The 16492-nt window shown below is 42.3% G+C and overlaps 1 protein-coding gene across 5 annotated transcripts in view; it reads left to right on the plus strand.

The window, feature by feature from the left end:
* The window catches only part of PDE4B (phosphodiesterase 4B), a 566020-nt gene that overhangs the window by 444874 nt on the left and 104654 nt on the right, over positions 1 to 16492 (plus strand). For all 5 annotated transcript variants that reach the window (XM_059135175.1, XM_059135176.1, XM_059135173.1 and 2 more), the window contains 2 exons: positions 7207 to 7243; positions 7370 to 7440. In XM_059135175.1, the coding sequence (XP_058991158.1) occupies positions 7207 to 7243; positions 7370 to 7440 (108 nt within the window). The remainder of the gene's footprint in view (positions 1 to 7206; positions 7244 to 7369; positions 7441 to 16492) is intronic.

Below are 16492 nucleotides of genomic sequence, written 5' to 3' on the forward strand. Positions count from 1 at the left end.
TCTGTGCCATATGCTGTATCCCTTGATGTAGCAGAGTCAGACCATAGGTGAACCTTTTCGATTTGATTTGCCTGTGTTCTTCAAACCATGAAGTAGAATCTCTACCAGCTGGTAGAAAACAGATGAGTTCAGAGTCAAAGTGTCTGAGGTGGGAGGAGAGGTAACCACTTTGCTGCAGATCCCGGAGAACCGAGGATGTTTCTGACCAAGGTTGGCATGGGGTCTTGGTGGAGTCTACCTGGAATTTCCTCTTTTGCCCAGAAGCACCTCTTTAGACGTCATAGGTGGAGAGCATGAAGGTGGGATGAGCTGACGGTCATTAGAGCTCCGTTCACATAGCGTCTGACAGCTCAAAGACTGGCTTTGGAAGGCAGCTCACAGTTCCCCTGGACTCTTGCCAAACAGCATAATGAGTCTCGGAGGCATTCTGAGGCTTTCCAGAAGATTCCAACTGAATTTCAGATTAAACTCTGAAGATTTTTTTTTTAAAGAACCAAAAGTTATGACGAATTTTGAACCTGAAGAGACCTTAGAGATGACAGTCCAGCTTATTCTATAGGTCTAAAAAGAGAGATCTAATTCTAAATGACTCTGCAGGTAGGGTCCCTAGCAGTCACCGTTTATCCTTTTTTCAGTTTAACCAACCAGCAAAAATTTCCCTCTAACTTAGAACCTACGTAGTGTTGCCAACTTTAAATTTAGGCAAGTAAGGATTGTATGTGTAAGTTATCTAGTATCATTTAAATTAATTAAAGGACAGCCCTTCCCAAAAAACACAGTGGGTGATGTAAAATCACCCTATTAAAGATACTGATCATAGAATCTATCAAAATCTTTGAGGGAATAAAAATGGCATGATTTTTTATTTTGCAAATGTTTCAGCATTACGTAAAACTTTTACATATTTGTCAGTTTAGAAATTTATATTTCTCAATACAACAAGAAGAGGAGTTTGAATAATATCCAGATTTTTCCGGTATTTCATTTTATCGGGACCATGTTGGAAAGTCCAGTTTCATAAAAGTAGCTTGAACTTAACTGAAGTAATGCTGTCTAAAATATTTCACCTGATTATTACTCTTCAGAGTGAATTGAAATGAATAGAAGAACAGCAACCCCCAAGCCTCTCCCTGCTTTTCCTGCCTTCTACCTATGGAGCCAAGGAAAAGAAGGACAATGATAGGTCGAGTCTTGACATGAAGGCCATTGGGTGGGGGCTACGAGATGCTCCCTGCCCAGGAGCTCCTCATGTTCAACATGGCGCCCTCACGGATTTATGCAGGAAAGCTTGCCTAATTCCTCTGTCTGTAGTAAACCCCAGTGGTAGGGACAACACTGGCTTTTCCACATTTCTCATCTGAACACTTTCAGAAGAGTAAGAGGAAACATAGGCAGGGAGAATGAGTGAGAAGATATTAGGAGTAAAAATGTGAATAGAAAATTGGCTTTAATTTTTAACGACAAGAGAGATATTGAAATAAGGCTTTCTAGTAATGAAAACAAGATCATCATTGGGTCCCCTGAGGAAATTTCGGACGCTTTCCTAGATGTGGCAATACTCTGCTGATTTCTTTTTTGTTCCTGTGTTGTAGTCATCTCTAACGTAATGCCTTTGTACACTGAGGTACAGATTTCCCAATGGGAACATAAAGTACTGGAAACTGGTGAGACCAGTTATGTTACTTAAAACTGTGGAGTTTTGACAATCCATCTGCAAATCCACGTGGAAGGAAGAGCCGTATTTCCTTCGTTTGGTCACCCCATTTGCAAAGCCCTGTATAGACAGAGAGCTGTTTAAAGCCACCATTTGTGTGAGAACTAAGTCGTCTCCAGAGAGAGCACCCAAGGGAGATAAGACCTAAGGATGAAGAAGAAAAGCATTAATAACTGCTTATTTAAATTTAAGACCAGTTTATTAATGGGGTACCAAAAAAGTACAATGTGGTGTTTAAGACTTGAGTTATACCTACAGCCATCACACTTACTAATGTCATGACAGTGGCATTGAATGTCTTTTACAGTGTCTAAATTATCTGTAAATAAAAGTGCACATAAAATAAAAGTGCATTTCCTCTGTGCTAGGTACTATTTAAAGTACTTTACATCTGTTAACTCATTTAATTCTCATAATGTTACTTTAGTTGGTACTATAATTTTCGTGTCTTAAAAACAAAGACATTGATGCTTACAGAAGTTAAGTAACATGCCTAATAAATGGGTAACCAAGGCTTCAATCCAGGGAGTGTGGATGATTAAATCATATGGATATTTAGTATAAATACAGACTCAAAATGAAGATGAAAAATAAAAATAATGATACTAATCTCTGTTCTACCTACCTTTGCAGCTGTTATGAGGATCATATTCATTCTTTCTTTTAACAAAGACTTTCAAATTTAAATTTAAGGACGTGCTAACAAATAAAACTTTTCCTGTGTCTACAGGGGAGCTAAAAGATTAGTCTCCATAGGCATTTTTTTTTCTATAGGCAATTTTGATATCTTTGAAGAAGGGCAGTCACAGAAGGGTTGCAGAGGACTTTGAAAGGTCTGGCCAGGCAAGCGATAGACCACTTTGAACAGTTAGAGCTAAGCTGGAAGAGCTAGCCAGGCGGAGGCTTATGCAGGCAGAAGGGCCATGTGCTCACTACTTTCTAGTTGTGGGAAAGCTCAGCTCAGTGCAGCTGAGGCAGAGAACGTGAGTGGATGATGAGGTGGTGGTAGGCAAGGCTGAAGGAGTGAGCAGGCACCTCGTCAGGAAGCGCCTCTCCAAAGGAGTTGGTCTTTCTGCTGAAGGAAATCAGTGGGAAACTACTAAAGGTTTTTAAGCAGGAAAATACATAATCTGGTAAATGTTTCTGGAAGATAGTTCTAATTACAGTGAAGAGTGGCTTGTACAGTGGACAAGCCTTAAGACTGGTGCCCAAGAGCCAAGTGGAAGACTGCTTTGGTAATCCAAATAATAGAGGGTAGGGAACTATATTAGAGCAGATCCAGTGAGATTATTAAAAATTAATAAATATTTGCAAGTTAGCATAAGCAGGGTCTGGTGGCTGACTGTGGGGGGAGGTTTCAGGCTTGACCAACAAAATAACTGGTTGTGCCACATTTTAGGGTCAGGAACATTCTCTTGGGGCGCCTGGGTGTCTCAGTGGTTTAAAGCCTCTGCTTTCGGCTCAGGTCATAATCCCAGAGTCCTGGAATCGGGCTCTCTGCTCAGTGGGGAGCCTGCTTCCCTTCCTCTCTGCCTGCCTCTCTGCCTACTTGTGATCTCTGTCTGTCAAGTAAATAAATAAAATCTTTAAAAAAAAAAAAAAAAGAACATTCTCTTATCCCATGAAATAATGAATGTGAAAATGCTTTGTAAACTATAAGGTACATTATTCATTCTCTTGACTGCAATAAGGGGCAGATATGACTCTCCCCTAAAAATTCTCACCAGTGGGGAAGATAGACATGCAATTCTTTAATTATCATAATAACGATACCTACTACTAATAAGAATAACTATAACAAATGAGTAAATGCCTTTATGTGCCAAGCATTGTTGTAGGAGTTGTACATATATAATAACTCATTTAATTCTTACAACACCCCAGTTTACAGATAAAGAAATTGAGGCCTAGAGAGGTTGCCTAATGTCCCATAGCTAGTAATTGTGCAATAGGAACAAACTAATGTTCTCTGGACTCCAAAATCTCTGTTCTTGTTTACAGGAGTGTATGTCTCTCTGTAAGAGAGACTAAAACCAATGTCTAAGGAAAATTCCGTGTGTAGGTATGACACAAGGAAAGACCAAATTAATGGAACCCAGAGGGTAGAGCTGAAGGAAGTAGCCTTTTTGCTTTCCAGAAAACCATTTCACTGTTCAGTGCAGACCTACCCTCACTTGAAGTTCTTGTAATGTGCTGGTTCTGTCACTAGATGTCGCACGTGCCCTGGTTCTGAACATCCCGCGTTGCCCTCTCTAGTGGTCTGGGAAATAAAGGACATCAGTTTTCACAATTAATCATAATTAATTTTGTTATTTCCATGTTATGTTACTCTAATCATCAATATATCAAATTATGATTAAAATTTTTTAAATAGTTTCATAAATAATCTGGCTGCACTCAGATAGGAATTTTGTTTTGTTTCTTTCCTCTACTGGGTATAAATTACCTATAAATAGTCAGAGCCTTTCCTCTAGCAGCTACTACCTGATGTACAGCATGAGCTTTTGCCATTCAGATCCTTTAAGGGAACCAACGTTGGGGACCCACAAGTCCATCTCTTGCTTCTGAATATTCTGCTTTCCTACACTCTGGAATTTCCATGATGATGAAGTCGTGCTGAGATGGTACCCTCTTAGTGTTTACTTCCCTTTAATCATTACTTTGTACCATTTTAGTAACTCCCCGTTCATGCAACAGTTCATCAGCTTCAGCTACTACAAATACATAAGACCTGTTTATGTTTTGAGCTTTTATTGGCTATTTAGACTCCCAACATCCAGGAGCTTTAGATGACCTGTTAACTCTTAATTCTATTACCTTATGTCCCCACCTCACCGCAATGTCTTATGAACAGTGTGAACTTCATAGGCAAAATCTGAACAAATAGCAAGCTGTTCAGCCATGTAAAGTCCATCTCAAGAAAATGGCTTGGGAAGGAGCAGCTGACCGTACAGTTCACACCCTGCATTTATCACAACTGCTCCTCTCAGCACCTTCTTCTGTCTCTCCTTTGGCTTTTCTCCAGGAACCCTGAGGCTCTTTCTTGGGCTCCCTTTCTCTATATTCCCCCACCTCCAGAAGCCACTCCCTGCCATTGCTTTAACTTTCCCCCACTGTTGTAGGTAGCTCTGAAATGTATAACTCCAGTTCCCATATTTCAGTCTTCCTGCTTGATGTCTCCACTGGGATATGAGAGAAGATTTTAAAATTCAGCTTGTGGGAAAGAGACACATCTCCTCCCCCATGTTCTCCTTACTTTCTTGTTTTTGCTCATGACTTCACTCTTTTCCCACACACCCCTTTTTTTAAACTGAAGTAGTATTTCTCTATGATCTCTGAGCCAATTAAATGCTGAGTCCTTGGCAAGACCCTTTAAGGTCTCTTCACATTGTCTTTTCCTGTTTCTTCCTGTGCCTCACCGATTTCTTCTCATCTGAATGACGGCTTTCTCCCCCTAACCATTCTTCTTCGTTCTGTTCTCTCTCCAGTCTCTTGGTGTCCATGGCATTTTACTTTCTAAAGCACTTTTCTGCTTGCCTGTCTCACTCAAAACCTTCACTAGTTCCTTTCTTCCAGGTGAGTTAAGGAAGTGTGTGAGTTAAGGAGTGTGGAAGCACCACTTCCACGACCGTGGTCCATACCACCCTTAAGATGAGTGTGGGGGACCTTCCAATTTTACCCGTGGGGGGGGGACCTTCCAATCTTATCCTCTAGAAACATCTCCAGTTAATGGGTTCAGCTCTTCCCAAAGAGCCACCAAGCATCTCAGGGAGCATATTCCATATTTTCCCATTTCAGTGCCTTTGTTCTTGCTGTTTCTCTCTCATTGGTGGCATCTCGCATCCCTGTTTTTTAGAGCCTGCCCTTCAAGTTTCATCTCAAAACCAGTCATTCAGTCAAGCTTGCCCTACTTCCTCTAATTTGTAATTATTACCTCTCCTTTATACCCCATTAAATTTCCCCATTAAGTGTTTGTATTTCTCATTCTGTATCTGTTGCAGTGTTTTGAATATTTTTTCTGTCTCCCCTAGAATGCTGCAGTTGGGGGGGGCAGTGAAGAGGTGGGTCATGGGTTCTGTATAATTCAATCTGCCACCTATGCAGGGTCATCATAAAATAGGTAATATAGTGGTTAAAAACACGGATTTTTGGACTCAAACAATCTTAGCTCTTCTACTTATCATGTGCTAGTTAAGTAGTGGCTTAACTTCTCCAAGCCTTGATGTCATCTTTAAAATGGTAATAGTAAAGGTACTTGCCTTAAGCCTTGTTACAAGAATTAAATGAGATAATATGCATAAAGTGCTAGTATGGGGCCTGACATAGGGTCATCATCCAAAGAATGTTCATCAGTGTTCTTTTTGTAGTCACTGTACAATGTAGTTGCACAAGAACTTGACTAGAGTGCATTAGAGGGGAACTTCTAGCTAAAGACCAAGATAGAAGGCAAAGTATTACATTAAATAAGACCCCAAAGTAAAAGCCTGTGTTAGGGAAGAGGCCTACATGGACAGAAGTATTGTTCAGCACTGCATCTCTGCATCCCATATGATGATACAGGGCAGGTGCCTAATAATCATTTGTTGTGCTCACATTATTAACCAATAAGACACCATTTATGTATGGTGATCGTGAGGACAGAGAAGATCAGACAGTGAAGGAAGCTCATTGTCAACCAACTTCTGTGCAGCGGTCTTGACTCACAGATAGTAAGTTGGCCTGATTTTGTGACTGCGGCTAAGGACACTGTGTCTTCTAAGGACTTTATGGACAGCTTGCTGAACGTGGGCTTAGGTAGATTTATTGAAGAATGTGCCTGAGAAAGAGTGCATTTCTGAAAGCATCCTTTTGACTATTCCTAAGTACAGATTTGCATAACACTACGTACGGCTTAATCAGATCTTTGGGACAAAATGAGCAAGAGAGAGATGGTAATAGTAGGCTCAGTCTGTACACTCCCATTGAAAGCTTTTCCTCGGGTACTTTAAGAAAAAAAAGTTATATTAAAAACAAAAAGTAATGGGATTCCCAGACAGAGATCTGTGTTTAAATGGCATTAAGGCTGTGGTTCAAATCAACAAAAGCCAGGAAATCCAAAGTTAACCTTTATCCAGACTGTTAGGCCATTTTTTCCAACTCTGTGTGCTTGTGAGTAGCTTTCCCTTTGAATTTCCTGGCTCTGGCAACCAAGTCGCTTTGAATTACAGTATACCAGGTCTGCTGTTTAATGGGATTGTACCCTGAGGTTATAGGCTTACTTGCAAGTGCTTTTCTGTGTCACTGTAAGCCCAGGAGCCATGAACCTGGTATTTTGTTCTTTCAAATTCCTAAGGTTCCCGTTTATGCCCAGATCAGTCCTGCCCTATATCCAGGTAGAAGAACTTGTGGAACATTTGTGTTGATGACACTGATACGGTTTAGTATTACAGCTTATATCTCCTGGTTATAATTCAAATTCATTTTTATGTGTTTCTTTTCTTTCTTTTCACCAGACATGGCGATGACTTGATTGTAACACCTTTTGCCCAGGTATGTATTCGGCTGACCCTGGCTTGCTCTCTCTCCCTCTGCCCTGGGCGCAGTTTCTAAGTGTGGCCTCTGAACCTGCCCTTCATCTCCCTTTGTTCCTAATCATCCGGATCCTTGTCCTTCCAGGTCCTCGCCAGCTTGCGAAGTGTGAGAAACAACTTTACTGTACTGACAAACCTTCATGGAACATCCAGCAAGTAAGTATGGACGTTTTGTGGAGTAACGAATCCCTTCCATAAAGGCAACAACATTGAGCCACATTAAAAAGAACAACAACAACAACAACGAAAACTATCGCATGAAAATTTGTCCTGCAAACTGAGTTAGGACACGAGATGAAATTTGAAAATAGGATAGAGCACCGTAGTATTTTAGAACTGGTAAGACGTTAGAAATTAGTCTGAATCTTGTGAATCTTTGCATCCTTAACACTTAGTAGACAGTAAAGAGTTCAACGAATGGAAGAATGAGCCGAGGATTTTTGTTGACATTGACATTTACTACTTTGGAAAATATGAATACTTAGCAGTAACAGCCATAAATTCTACTAAAATCCTTTTGGAATAGCTGTTAATGAACTCAGAGATTCAAATGCAAGATTAAAGGTAGCAAAAAGTTCAAGTCCAAGTTGCCTTTTTTTGATACTATATAAACAGGTTCATATAATTTGGTGAATAAGAGTGAAGTTATCTTCTTCTCTGCCCCCAAATAACCATATAACCTTGGTCATTTCAATGAATATTGCTGAACCTTGGTCTCCTCATCTTTATAATGAAAAGTTTGAACTCGATATTCCCGCACAACTTTCTCTTCCAAAATCATTTCCATCTGTGAGTCTAAGTGCTGTGCAGTTCATTATCCAGCATTTTAAAAGGTCATCACAGGACTCAGAAGGTCCTCGTATCAATGACCTCAGAATGGCACCCAAGGCACCTCATGATCCAACTCAAGTTAGTGCGATGGATGGTTGATTGGGTTTATATCTGATGCTGGAGACACAAAGCTAGAGACTTGCCCAGCCTCTTTGATAGTGATGCGCCCTGTTTGTTCATTTATTAAATGATTCGCCCAAGTATTTATTTAGTATATACTTGTCATCCATACATTCATGTATGTTTTTGACAAATATTTGTTCAGCACTGCCTTTTACCGGAAACTGGTAATGTAATAGTGACTGAAACAGACAAGTTTTCTGCCCTTTCAAAGCTTGCATTCAAGTAGGAAGTTCCAGAGCATATGGTGGTGAATGATCAGCCCAGGTCTCTGGCCACATGGGATCACATTCTAACAACTATGGTCTGATTTTTTCTTGCATGTTCTATTTCCCATCCTAATTGTGGACACTGTTCTCTCTTCCTAAACTGTCTCTCTCCACCTGCCTGTGATGGTCTGGCTAAATCCTGCTGGTCTCTTACTGCTCATCTCTGGTATCTTACAGCTGGTCTCTTACTGCTCATCTCTGGTATCTTACAGCTGGTCTCTTACAGCTCATCTCCGGTATCACCTTCACTGGTATGCTTCCCCGGACCCCACCGAGCCTGGCTGAGTGCCCCTCCATGGCCCCAGAGCACTCTCCCAACCTCATCACACCGTTTATGGCTTTCTGCCCACCAGTAGACCTCACGTCCTTTGAGAGGCCCCTTTAGAATTACATTTACCCTCCTCGAATTTCCAAGATGTAGCAAAATGCCTGAAGCGTAGCATATGCCGCATGAATATGCATCACACATAGAAATTTTTGAACAAATAATTGTTGGAGAAAGACCCCCAGTGACTGGGAAAATTATTTTTTCAGAAGAGATTCCTTTTTTTCTTTACAAACTAAGGCCTCTGGGGCCCTACCTATTGATTGCATAAACCAGTCCAACCACTTGACAGTTAGTGACTTGGGTACAACTTCTCTACGTCTCAGCTTCCTAATCCGTAAAATGGGTTGCTGTAAGGTTGAACTGAGTTGATATTTGTAGAGCACTTATAGCAGCATCTAGCCCATTGTAGGTGCTCCATAAGTGTGAGCTATTGTAACTGATAGTTAATCAGTCTTCCTGAGTCTGGACAGTGTGACACTTTGGAGTTTTCACATCCATTATCTCAGTTAGAATCACCATAAATGGCAAATGCTGTTGCCCCCACTCTGTGGATGAAGAGACAAAGCCTAGGGAGATTAAATGACTCCCACAGGAACACACCACTGCTGATGACGGGCAGAATCAGACCTGAAGCCTGATATCCTGACTCTCACTGCAGTGTACTTTGTAAAGAAAAATGGTTGTTTTCTTCCTGTGTAGGGGAAAACCCAGTTCTTCCTGTGTTTTTCTTCCCTGGGAGTCTCCCTGAGTAACAGAAAACACTTCACTTCTGACACTCTGGTCACCAAATGTGTGGAGGTCCCCTATTCTTGCAATAACAAGCAAGTCTCGGACACCAGCTAGGTGTCCTACAATTTAACTTGGTTCTGACACTGTCTACCTGGAGATGCCATCAGATCCTAGATTAAAGGCTCCATCCCACAGGACTGCGTCTCACTCAGATGTCAGTCACCCCTCAGGTTATCACCTGTGCTACTCACCTATGGCATACATATCGCAGCTGCCGCAGACCCCTCCTCAGGTTCAATTAATGTGCCAGAGTGGCTCACAGAACTCAGAGAAACATTTATCTTTACCAGGGGACTAAAGGACATGATAAAGACACACATGCACAGCCAGACGAAGAGCTACCTAGAATGAAGCTGGGAGGGTCCTGAACACGGGAGCTTCTGTCTGCATGGAACGGGGTGGGGGGGACCACCCTCCTAGAATAGGTATGTTTGTACACCAGCCTCGAAGCTCTCAGAACCCCATACTATTGGGATTTTATGGAGGCTTCATCACATAGACGCGATCGATTATTAACTCTTGTTTTTAGCCCCTCTCCCCTCTCTGGAGGATGAGAGGTAGGGCTGACCAGCCCCTCCCTGAAGCCTACCCAGAGTTGCCTCATTAGAACAAAAGATGCTCCCAGTGCTCTTACCACTTAGGAAGTTACAAGAGTTTTAGGAGCTCAGTGCCAGGAATTGGGGGCAGAGACCAATATATTCTATTTCTGTTACCTCACATCTTTGCATTTCTTATACCCATTACATCTTTTTGGTTATGGGAAGAAAGCTCCAAAGGTTTTTTTAACAGAGTTGTTTAGGAAGAACTTATGGAATAGATGAAGGTTAGAGAACCCAAAGGCAGAGACATAGGCTAGGAGAGTGTTTTCAGGAATTTAAGTATTAGGAGTGAATGGGGCACTTGTGTGGCTCAGTTAGTTAAGCACCTCACGCTTGATTTCGGCTCAGGTCATGATCTCAGGGTCCTGGAATAGAGCCCTGCTTCAGGCTCCTCACCGAACGTGGAGCCTGCTTGAGACTCTCTCTTTCTCTCTCTTTGCCTCTGTGTCTCCCCCCACTCTTTCTCTCAAAATAAATAAATAACTAATTTTTTTTAAATGTTAAAATATTTGGAGCAAAGCCCTGGACCAAGAGATGATGGAGGTGGGAACTAGGGAGGAAAGATTAATAAAGATACATTTCAAAGGCTCCTTTGGTCTAGCAGAACTCAAGGTCATTGTACTGCACAGCCCCAAGGCAAGGATAGGGGATGTTTTCAGTTACTTTGTGTTGCAAGAACTTGAATATTCTTTTTCTGTAACTATGGGGGCATTCAGCCTAACCATGTTGAATAATAGGCTATGTCAGTTCAAGCTACTTTCTCGAGAATCAGGTCTTTCCACAGCTTTGAGGGTTTTGAGTCACATAAACCCTCAGGAGCTAGAGTACCCTAAGACCACAGTTGTCACATACAGAGCTGACTCTGAGTCCATTTTCACACTGTGGCTGAGGACCACTCTCCAAATCATGGCCCTTTACATTGCCTTTAGTCTACACCAAACCATACTCACCAAACAGACTAGATCTCCAGCAGTAGGGTTATTGTATCTGGTGATCTTTCTCCAATCCAACCCCATATTTCTACAGAGTTGATCCTCTTATTGATTCCAAGTTCTTGAAACCAACACCACCTAACCCAAGTTCAAGTCAGGGCACATGTACTACTAGAGTTCACCTGGTGTTGAGCTTGCCTGTCTAACTCAGGCTGAGAACTGAATGATGGGCTTCAGTTACAAGTGAAGCAGCCTAGCAGGGGCAAATTGGAAAACTGAGTGTTCATTTAATGCATTCCATCCTATTCCTAGTCAGTATCCTCAGAGAGAGAAAGAAAAAAACCGAGGACAAGAAAAATGGGTCCACCATACTGAGAGCATTTCCCCCACGTATTCATTTGTCTTAACAACTGAAACTGTAAGATTCGTGGAGCTCACAAGTTGCTTTCTGGGGTATTTGACTTGGGTTCCAGGGGTGCCACTCCTTGCCCTAAATGTAACATTTAAGCCATAATTCTGTCCTTGGAATGGTTTTCTTGAGACATCTGGATAGTGTGGTTTATTTTATGAAAAGGACTCCCACATAGAACTATACTTCTCATAAGTCAAGATTTCCTTTATCTTTTGGCTCTTTGCTCTGCACAAAAATAGTTCATTGTCTGCCTGAGCTTTACCACCCAAAGGGTGAAAAATCTCAGTTTCTGTTGAGGTGATTTCCTTGCACTTCCATGAAATGTTCCATTGAGAGATGCTTGATTGGGCCTGTATTTCTTGGCTTCAAATTAAAACCTATTATTTCTTTAGTCCCAGAAGTTAATTTTGAAAATACGGCTTTCATTTAGAGCTGTTAATTCAGATAAGCATCCCTAAAGCATTTACTGGCTTCAGCTGATGGAGAAATCACTTACAAGTAAGAACACCCACCATTCTTCAGTCTGATCAGCAGGGAATAGAGCAGCTGGGAGCAAAGAGGTGTCCCCCATCATTCAACTGTGCCTCTAACATCACAGAAATTACCAGTGGCTATCAGAAAGTCATGTAACATCTCTGTATCAACATTCTTCCGAGGCATAATTTAATCAACATGCATATAATCTTTGAGAAAGAATTAATAACCACTTAATTTTGTTTTCAATGTATATCTTTCATTGCTTTATGTCCTTTGGCATGGGATTTAAATTAGCTGAGAATAATAAAATCTTGAGCACTCAGAGGGGAAAGAACACAGCCAAATTTCCTCAGAGTAAGTGAGGAAATATATGTACAAGTGCTCACACAGGAGCTGGCACATTGTAAATTAGCAGTAAATGTTAGTTGCCGCCTGCTTTCCCCAAGTGAGGAAGAAACCGAAAGGTTCAGTGAGTTGCCGCGGGCTATGCAGTTGGAACGTGCCAGAGCCAGGATTAGGATTCCTGTCTTCTTATTCATAGTCCAGTTCTTTCTCCACTGTGCTTTTCAAGGCTGTAAAAAATTAACTGCTATGGCCAAATTATCCTTCATTTTAATATCACCATCTTTAATCCGGGCATATAACTTCTTATGATTCTTGTATAAGTTAGGGACCACTGGGCAACCAATGCCATTTTCTTCTGGCACTCATGACACTTTCTCACTGGCACTCTTCATGCCCTGTAAGCAATAATGCAGCTTCCAGAAGTCATTCATTCATTTAAGGTGTGTTGAGCCTCTTTGCACCAGGTCTTGGGAATAAGTGGTTCTTGCCTTTGCAAAGCTTACCCACACCGATGCTTATCTGAATTAACAACTTGAAATAAGAGCTAGATTTTCCAAATTAACTCCTGGGACAAAGGGATTTATGTAATTTGTGTCATTTTCAAGAAGTCATTGCGAGAAACGGGTGCTGCGAGTAGATGAAGAAAGTCGAGATGCCCAAACATTTTAAGGTCCCCTTGTTCCATGTCTCCTGCACAAAAGCCTCTTTGGACCTCAGGAAGACAGGGAAAGTAAAATTATTCATGACATGTTATTAATCCAATGAATACATATTGAATACCTCTATCGTAGCAAATATATAAAGGTCAATTCCAAGGTTACTGAGATGAACGAAGTCCAGTCTTTGCTTAAATTTCTCGCAGGTGAATTGAGGAGACAGACAAGAAAATAGGAACTATAGGAACTGCAAGACAGTCTGAGCAGTGCTAGGACCGGGCAAAGGCAGCCAGCCACAAGTAGCACCGAGGGGGACTACTCACAGTGGGGAAGACACAGCTGAAGAAGTGATGGCTGAGGGGAATCCTTGTACAGGGAAGGAGTCTGCCCCTTACAAAGGGGGAAAAGAGTGAGCAAAGTGAAACATATGCAAAGGCCCAGTAACGTGAGCACATGCTGGGTTTGTGGGAATAGTGAGTGGTATGTAGAACTGAGACTGTAGAGGAAAAGGAAACCAGATAAAACATTCATGTGGTATTTGGCTCCTCAAATGATTGTCACATCAAGGGTTCATTCAACCAACAGTTCACCAACATCTATGGAGTGCCCACTATTTGTGGGGCAGGTTATCCTACAGAGGATATATGGAAAGGAGTTAGCACTGGATCCCCCTCCCATCAGTGGGGTCACAGACTAGTGGTGGGGGTAATGTGCACACATACGAGTTATAACAGGAGGAAATAATCCACAAAGATACAAAGCACCATGGGATATTAGAAGAGGGGTCCATTTTAGCTAACATGATGACATCTTTTGCAAAAGGTGGCATTTCATTTTGAAGGTACCATTCTGACACCAATTACAGTGTGTGGATTTTTTCCCTACACATCCAAGCAATTTTCCCTTACTGCCAGCTGAGTACCCTACCATTCAACTTAGGTCTGACACTGTCCACCTGGAGATAGCATCAGATCCCACAGATTAAGGGCTCAGTCCTGCAAAACTCTCCCCACTTCAGCCACCAGGTGCAAGTCCAGTTTGTTACCAGTGCTTGTGACCCACTGACTGTAGATCAGAGGCTCCCATGACCCACGCCCCACCCCACCCCACCCGTCCTAGGTTTTATTAATTTCCTAGAGTGGCTCACAGAACTCAGAAATATTTTACTAACTAGAATACTGGTTTATTATAAAAGGATATAATTAATTCAGTAACAGCCAAATGAAAGAGACGCATTCTCCTGGCATTCACTGTCCTGGAGACACTCCAAACCCAGTCCTTTTGGGGTTTTATGGAGGCTTTGTTCCATAGTCGTGATTGATCAAATCATTGGCCACTGATGACCGAACTCAATCTCCAGCTCCTGTTGTCTCTCCAGAGGCCTGAGGTGGGGCTGAAAATGCCAGTCCTCTAGTCAGGTGGCTGGTTCCCCTGGCAGTCAGCCCCCATCTTTAGATTACCTAGAGGCTTTCCATAAATCTCATTAACATAGCAAAGGACACTTTTTATAACTCTCTTCAACTTTCCAAGAGTTTGAGGACCTCTGTGGTAGGGATGAAGACAGAGATCAAATATACATTTCTTCTTCTAAATCACAACATCACAGAAAGGCAGGTGATACTGACATGTGTGGATTTGCAGGGGGAGAGCTGCCCTTCCAGAGGAATAGCCTGAGTGGTATCAGGAGAGGGATAGCACATGTTCACAGAAACATAAGTGATCAAGTTTGGCCTACGCAAATATGAGTTAGTCCGTCCGTCCTTCCTTCTTTCCTTTCTTCCTTCCTCCCATTCATGTCATTCATTAAGCATTCACTGAGTTCTTGGCATATGAAGGACCATCCTGGGTCCCAGGGATCCAGTAGTAACCAAGTCGTTCCTGTCTGCATAAATTTTATATTTAAACTACGGAGTTCTATATTGAACACTACTTAAGGCCCATTTTAATCACAATTGTAAAGTGCTATTATGAAGAAGCACAAGATACTTGAGATCAAACAGCCAGTCAATGGTTTGAGATGAAATGTCAGGAATTCCAACCGATAAGCTGGAAAAAGTATGTTGGGGCCAAAGAGCGGAGGACTTTGAATGCTAAGCTAAGGAGTTTGGAATTTAATCTCTTAACTTTTCCTGAAAAACAGCCCTCGGTATGACTGCAGGTGTTATCAGCAGATGGAATAGTGGAAAGAGAATGCACTTTGGGTTCAGGAAGACTCAGCTTTGAATCTCAGCCACGCCAGTTACAAGCCACGTGTGCCTCAGCGTGTTTCTTAACCTCTTCACCTGTGCTTCGGTTTCCTTCTTCTTAAAATGAAATGATTATATTCCAGTGGAAGCTAAGAAGGACCTAGCATGATGTTTAGCAGAAAAGAAAAGTAATCGTTGGAGGGCGATTGTTCTTCCCCTGCTACACAAGATCGTGTCAGGCCACGGAGGGTTTAAAGGCACTTTGCCTAGGATGACCTAGCTAGGAAATGTTCTGTACGTGTGGTCCCTGTCCGTCAGAGCCTGCAGCTATCAGGTGTGCTACCTAGAAGCTAGATGGCCCCTGATGGATCTGGGAAAAGAATTTGTGGCCATCCCTGTAGCGAGACCCTTTCTCCACAATATCCTTGTAGGCCATTCTCTGTCATTTAGAACATGGCTTCCTTCCTAAAACGTGGTAGTGTATCAGAATTCACAGATCTATGTGAAAAATACAGATTCCCAGATACTGCAATAGCCTCTCCGGGGATGGGGAAGGGAATCATAGTTTTAATGGTTCGCCAAGTGAGTAAGACACTCATCCATACTTGAGAACCACAGACTGGCCTCGCATCTCCCTCTCTCACTTGTTGCTAATATCCTATTGCTTTGTACTGGGGCAGACAGCCCTCTGTTCCAGTGGCTCTGAAAATGGGCTCCCAGACCAGCAGTATTAGTACCACCGGGCACTTTTAGAAATACATCTTCTTAGGCTCCCTTCCCCACCCCCCACCCCCCCGCCCCATGCCTGTTCTGTCAAACGCCCTGGGAACTGTGTCTAGCAGTGCGTGTTAGCAAAGCCTTCTAGGTGATTCTGATGATCCCAGAGTTTGAGGCCACTGCTCTAGACTATTTCGGGGAGGCTCCCCTGTAATGCACTGGGCAGAAGTTCTACAAAGCATGAAAAGGTTGGTGAGAGCAGCAAAAGGGGAGGGGGTGGGGGCGAGAGGGGCGGGATTGGGAAATGAAGAAAAAAAGAAAAACAGAAACCAAAAGGTGGAGCCCAGTATTTGCGGAGCTTGCGTTTGTTTGCTTGCTTCATTGGTCTCTTGACATCAGCAGGCTCATTGCAATGTAGAATAATGCCCAGTTCCTCTGCGAAGAGACCACTCCAGAGGTTAAGGAAGCCAGATTCCTGTTCCTGTGTGACTTTTGGCAGCTGACTTCATCTCTCTGGGTCTCAGTTTCCTGAGGTGCAAAAGGGAGG

This window comes from Mustela lutreola, chromosome 10 (genome assembly GCF_030435805.1).
Source record: "Mustela lutreola isolate mMusLut2 chromosome 10, mMusLut2.pri, whole genome shotgun sequence".
Classification (NCBI taxonomy): domain Eukaryota; kingdom Metazoa; phylum Chordata; class Mammalia; order Carnivora; family Mustelidae; genus Mustela; species Mustela lutreola.